Source organism: Helianthus annuus, chromosome 15 (genome assembly GCF_002127325.2).
Source record: "Helianthus annuus cultivar XRQ/B chromosome 15, HanXRQr2.0-SUNRISE, whole genome shotgun sequence".
NCBI classification, from domain to species: Eukaryota; Viridiplantae; Streptophyta; class Magnoliopsida; order Asterales; family Asteraceae; genus Helianthus; species Helianthus annuus.
This window is the reverse complement of record NC_035447.2, coordinates 139,773,740-139,780,532: the sequence shown is the minus strand read 5'-3', so window position 1 is coordinate 139,780,532 and position 6,793 is coordinate 139,773,740. Positions and strand designations below refer to the sequence as shown.

Here is a 6,793-nt window from a genome sequence, read left to right as displayed (position 1 = left end):
ATTACTTCAATTTCATTCATGCATCACACATTTGAGCCAATTTCAGTTTATCCTCTTTAACCTAAGATTCAAGATGGAACAAAATATCAAGATTTCACATACCTTTACGATCCTCACTACGAGGGGATCACTAATTCGTGTTCAAGACTTGATTTTAGGGCTGATTTGAGGCTTCAATTTAGAGATTTGCTTGATGTTAGGGTTTGGAAATGGGGGATGTCGCCCCCTGCTTGCTTTTTTTTGATCGACCAGACTTCCAAATTTTGGGATGTTTGGTTTGTTTTGTTACAATTAGTAATCTAGTTTAAGTTTTGACAAGTTTAAACCCTCAATTTTAGTAAAACCTCAAGTTTTAGTGTTTTAACCCTATTATGACTTATCTTAGGGCATGTAATTAACTAGGTTAAAATTCCTAGTTGGTTAATTCTTGTTTATTTATTCTTTTTTTATTCTTTTTTTAAATTTCCAATATAAAGACTTATATTTTTGGGGTGTTACAAGTCCACCCCCCTTAAAAAGGGGTTTCGTCCCCGAAACCGATTCACGTACCGAAATAGGTAGGGTATAGTCGTTGCATCTCTTCTTCGGATTCCCACGTGGTATCCGCCCCTTTCTTGTGTTCCCATTTGACCCTCACTTGGCTAATCTCTTTGTTTCTTAAGGTTTTCACCTTACGATCTAAAATCGCAATAGGTCTTACCACATAGTTCAATCTGTCATCCACCTCGATATCGTCGTAGTGGACACAAGTCGTTTCATCGGCTAGGCATTTCCGGAGGTGTGACACATGAAAAGTGCTATGAATCCCGCTTAACTCTTCCGGTAGCTCAAGACGGTAAGCTACTTTTCCAATTCGTTCAACAATCGCAAATGGCCCGATAAATCTTGGGCTCAACTTCCCTTTCTTTCTAAACCGGATAACCCCCTTCCATGGCGACACTTTGAGCATGACTTTGTCGCCAACCTGAAATTCGATTGGCCTCCTTCTTTTGGCGGCATACGCTTTTTGCCTGTCTTGGGCCGCTTTCAAGTGAGCTCGTGCCACATCAATCTTTTCGTTTGTGGCTCGTACTATATCTTGATGGGCAAGCTCACGTGGGCCCACTTCGCCCCAACATACCGGGGTTCGACATTTTCTACCATAGAGCATCTCGTACGGTGCCATTTTAATGCCGGAATGGTAACTGTTGTTGTAAGAAAACTCGATCAACGGTAGATAAATATCCCAACTGCCTCCAAAGTCGATTATACACGCCCGTAGCAAATCTTCTAACGTTTGTATCGTTCTTTCACTTTGTCCATCCGTTTGAGGATGGTACGCAGTGCTAATGAACAATTTGGTCCCCATTTGGTCTTGGAAATCTCTCCAGAAATTCGAAGTGAACCGGGTATCCCTATCAGACACGATAGACACCGGCACCCCATGACGTGCTATTATTTCATTTGTGTAAACCTCTGACATCTTTTCTGACGTATAAGTCTCACGTATTGGAATGAAGTGAGCACTTTTCGTCAATCTATCTACCACTACCCATATGGCATCGAAACCACGACTCGTTTTAGGCAACTTGGTTAGTAGGTCCATTGTGACATGTTCCCATTTCCAAACCGGAATTTCTAACGGTTGGAGTTTGCCGTATGGTTTCTGATGCTCCGCCTTGACTTGTAAGCATGTCAAGCATTTTTCCACGTACTTCGCCACATCTCTCTTCATTTCGGGCCACCAATAGTTTTGTTTCAAATCATTGTACATCTTGGTCGCACCCGGATGAATTGAATAACGGGACTTATGAGCTTCATTAAGTAGAAACGCCTTCACTCCACAGGTATGTGGGACCCATATCCTTCCGGATCGAGTCTTTAACCCGTGATTCCCATCCGACAAATCTTTCAACTGACCAATTATTCTTTCTTTCTTCCAATTCTCTTCTTTTACTGCTTCTAATTGCGCCCCTCGAATACGTTCAAGTATACCCAAGGTTACCACGAGTTGCATCGATCTTACTCGTATCGGGACATAATCCGTTTTTCTGCTCAAAGCATCCGCCACCGCATTAGCCTTCCCTGGGTGATAACGTATTTCGCAATCGTAGTCCTTCACTGTTTCCAGCCATCGCCTTTGTCGCATATTTAACTCCTTCTGATCGAAGAAGTATTTCAAACTCTTGTGGTCGGTGAATATGGTGCACTTTACTCCATACAAGTAGGGCCTCCATATTTTTAACGCAAACACTACCGCCGCCAACTCGAGATCGTGTGTGGGATATTTCTTCTCGTGTATCTTCAATTGCCTCGAGGCATAGGCTATTACCTTGCCCCGTTGCATCAACACGCACCCGAGTCCCGATAGTGAAGCATCCGAATAAACCTCCATGTCTTCGACTCCGTCCGGCAATGTTAGTACCGGAGCTTGAGTTAACTTTTATTTTAGCGTTTGAAACGCTTTCTCTTGGTCAACACCCCAAATGAACCTTTCTTTCTTTCGTGTTAGCTTTGTTAGTGGTGACGCAATCTTGGAGAAATCTTGAATGAATCTCCTGTAATATCCCGCAAGCCCCAAAAAGCTTCTAATTTCTGAAGGGTTCTTCGGGGATTCCATTTTGACACAGCCTCTATCTTTGACGGATCCACCAATACTCCGTCAGCACTTATAACATGGCCAAGAAATTGTACCTCTCGTAACCAAAAGGCACATTTAGAGAATTTTGCGTAAAGCTTCTCTCGTCTAAGGGTCTCTAACACTTCTTGTAAGTGATGTACGTGTTCAGCTTCACTTTTCGAATATACCAATATATCATCGATAAACACGATGACCGACTTATCCAGCATTGGCTTGCAAACCCGGTTCATGAGGTCCATGAAAGCCGCGGGTGCGTTTGTTAGCCCGAATGACATCACGAGGAATTCGTAATGTCCGTATCTTGTGCGGAAAGCCGTCTTCGGCACATCTTCTTCTTTGACCTTTAGTTGGTGATATCCCGATCTAAGGTCAATTTTGGAAAACCAGTTCGCACCTTGTAGTTGGTCGAATAAATCATCTATCCTCGGGAACGGGTATCGGTTCTTTACCGTGAGTGTTTAACTCACAGTAATCGATACACATGCGCATGCTCCCGTCTTTCTTTCTCACGAACAATACCGGTGCGCCCCAAGGAGACACACTCGGCCTTATGAATCCCTTGTCAAGCAGGTCTTGGATTTGGGACATCAACTCTTGTAATTCCGACGGTGCAAGTCGGTACGGGGCCTTTGCTACGGGTTTCGCGCCCGGAATCAATTCGATTCCGAACTCTACTTCCCGTTCAGGCGGTATCCCCGGTAAATCTTCTGGAAAAACATCTTCATAATCTCGTACTACCGGTACATCTCCAATCTTTCGTGATTCTTTCTCGGGCTCATTAGCGTATATTATGAATGCCTTGCATCCTCGCTTCATTAGCTTGTGAGCTTTCAACATTGAGCATACTATGGGGTTGCCTCCTTTTTCGCCATAAATGGTGACGTGTTTCCCGCTCGGAGATGTTAGTTTTATCTCCTTACGGAAGCACACGACCTTTGCATGGTGTCGAGATAGCCAATCCATCCCAACGACTACTTGAAATTCTCCCATCGACATCGGGATTAGATTTATCAAATATTCTTCATCGTCGATGCTCACTTTGCAATTTTCACATACATCACAAACAATAAAGCTTTTGTTATTACCTACCTCTACTTCTAAAGGCACAGGTAATTTTGTTAGAATAAATGAAGGATGTCGAATAAGTCCATATGAAACAAAGGATTTATTCGCACCCGTATCAAACAACACGTGTGCAGGAATTGAATTTACAGCAAATATACCTGAGACCACGTCAGGTTCGACCTTTGCTTTAGCGGCGGTCAATTGGAAAGATCTTGCTTTTGCTTTCGGGGCTTCACTTTTTGGGTCTTGCCCTTCTTTCTTTCCAACCAGTTCCGGGCACTCCGATCTTTTGTGACCCGTTCGGTAACAGTTGTAACAAATGGTCACCTTCTCCGGACATGATATAGCCATATGTCCCGTTTTTCGACATATGGGACAAGGCTTATCTTTGTAGCGACATTCGCCCTTATGAATCTTCCCACAAATTTTGCAACTTGATGCGCTACCCTTTGTATCCGATTTCTTCGTTGTTTCGTTCGTTCGTGCTTTCTTGGTAGGGCTTGGATTTACATCTTGTGCCCTTCGTTCACCCCGTTCTATGCTCTTTTTCAATTCGATCTCCCTTTCCCGAGCAGCGTTGATGATCTCGGAAAGGGTCTCGTACCTTGAAGGGGTTATGAATTCTCTATACTCCGCACTTAGCATATTATGGTAGTAGTAGACCTTTTGTTCTTCATTAGTCACTAAGTCATCACAGAACTTCATCTTGTCCATAAACATCCCCGTGATCTTGTCTATGGATTCACCCTTGTGTCGGAGTTGCATGAACTCTTCCTTGATTCGATTTATGACCGCTTTGGGACAATGGTGTTTGAGGAACGGCGTCTTAAACTCTTCCCATGTCATGGCCTTAGCCGTTTCGCTTCCAATTTCTTTCTTTTTGTTATCCCACCAGTCTTTCGCTTGGCCTCTTAATTGACCCGTACCATAGGCTACGTAGTCATCTTCGTCACAATGAGTTCTCTCGAATACCCCTTCGATGTCACTTAGCCATCGTTGGCACACCATTGGATCGACCTCTCCGTTATATATAGGCGGTTTACATGCCATAAATTCCTTGTATGAACAAGGCTTTCGTCCTCCTGTTTTTTCCTTTGCTAGATTTGTATTATCTTCTAACTTCTTGATTCTCTCGTCTACTATTGATAAAACTGTGTTTTGAATTCTATCAATAAAGCCCGACAAACTGTTTTCGATTGCTTTCCCAACTTCTTCGGCAATCATTTCTCTCATTTGTTCGGTGACCCTTGGCACCGTATCATCCCTATCTCCATCCGTCATCTTGATTACTGAAATGTTTACATACATTGTTAAACATTCCATTTATAATACATGCTTTACTTGTTTTGATTCAATCAAGTTCATAACTTGATTACATGCTTTACTTGCTTTAATTAATCAAGTTCATAACTTGATTACATGCTTTACTTGCTTCAATTAATCAAGTTCACAACTTGATTACATGCTTTACTTGCTTTAATTAATCAAGTTCATAACTTGATTACATGCTTTACTTGCTTTGATTCAATCAAGTTCATAACTTGATTACATGCTTTACTTGCTTTGATTCAATCAAGTTCACGACTTGATTCAATCGTTCTTGTTTCATGCATCTCTTGTGCTTGAGTGGGCTTACACACTCTTTTCATGCATATTTATTCATGATTTGTTTCTATATTCTTCAAATTTTACTTAAACAATTACTCTTACCGGATGTTGATCAAGCTTGAACCGAACATTTATTGACAACCTTGGGCTCTGATTACCAACTTGTAACACTACTATCGAATACTTAAAATTATCATAGAAGATATATAATTTATAGATATTTACCAAAAGAAATTGTTGTTATAGTTAAGTTGATAAGTATCAAACATACTAAGTAGTTTAAACCTAGTAGTTAACAAAGTTCAAAAACAACATTTACATCAAACAAGACATGATAATTTGCGGAAGCGTTCATAGTATGTGTTCGGTTCTTGTACTCCATTTCTTAACCAACATCCATGCCCACAAGTAGTACCTAAGGTCAAAGAAACCTCAAAATATTAGTTTAATTGAAGCTACAATAAGCATATCCAAGTTCCAAAGATCAAACAAGCAAGAAAAATAAAAATTTTCCGGATCAGGGGCGTCGCGTGACGCGTAGGGGCTTGGCGTCGCGCGACCCCCTGTTTTTCATAGAATGTTTGTTGCTGTTGTGCTGTACATTCCCAGCTCCGAAAAATTCAAGTCTTAAGTTAAAATTTCCATAACTTTTGATCCGTAAGTCCGTTTTTACCGATTCTTTTTCCTACGAGTTCGTAATAAAATCACGGACCTAACCATAACATTTTCACAACCCGGAAACCGAGATGCTAACAATTTGTTCTCGATTTCCTCGTTTTGTATATCCAACCCATCCACAAAGGTTGCGTCGTACTATTCCCAAAGCTTAAAGCTATTACCATGCTTCTAATAGTTACTGAATATGAGCATTTGCTTTCCTCCCGAGGGTCGCTTGTGCTATAGCTATCATGCTTATTTTTCATGCTTTACCATGCTTTCCGGTAACTATTCAACAAGTGAATATCCCGAACTAGCATTCCTCTACAAGGGCTCATGCTTTCGACTCGTTTTACTTGTCTATTTCACTTTGTCACTTTTGTGACATAGTGGGTCTTTCCTTGCATACGAATTTTGATATAACAACATGGTACTTACAATAAATGAATTTAGCGAGTTATAGATTACATACCTTCAAAGCGCACCCTTTAAGCGTGTATCACCCCCCGCCTGTCAACTTGATGACCCGGATTCTTTACCTAAAGAGTTCCGTTCACAATAAATTTAGAACTCTTTTATACTCAATAGCGGACAATATCTTCTCTTAAATCAAATTCGCGTTTTGTCCGATTATCAACACATTGATCTTAACTTAGGCGTTTTTACAAACACCTTGTGATCAGATTTCTACATAAAACTCTACTAGGTTCTTGGCATGTTATTTACATCTAATTGCACTTCTATTATGAAAGTTTTTCATGCCTATCATTCAATTTACTGAATTTCATTATACAATTCAGTATCTTCTCTAGATTAGAGATTATAATTCTAGTGCTTGTCTAG

At 40.9% G+C, this 6,793-nt stretch overlaps 1 protein-coding gene across 1 annotated transcript; it reads right to left on the bottom strand.

Annotated features, from left to right (window-relative positions):
* Positions 1-541: 541 nt before the first annotated feature.
* Positions 542-1,165, bottom strand: LOC110914352. Its single transcript, XM_022159150.1, has one exon. It carries the CDS (start codon positions 1,163-1,165, stop codon positions 542-544), a length of 624 nt encoding a protein of 207 aa, XP_022014842.1.
* Positions 1,166-6,793: the final 5,628 nt, after the last annotated feature.

What these genes read in the sequence shown, in the direction of transcription:
- LOC110914352 (XM_022159150.1), bottom strand. Translation starts at nt 1,165, where the DNA reads ATGGCACCGTACGAGATGCTCTATGGTAGAAAATGTCGAACCCCGGTA.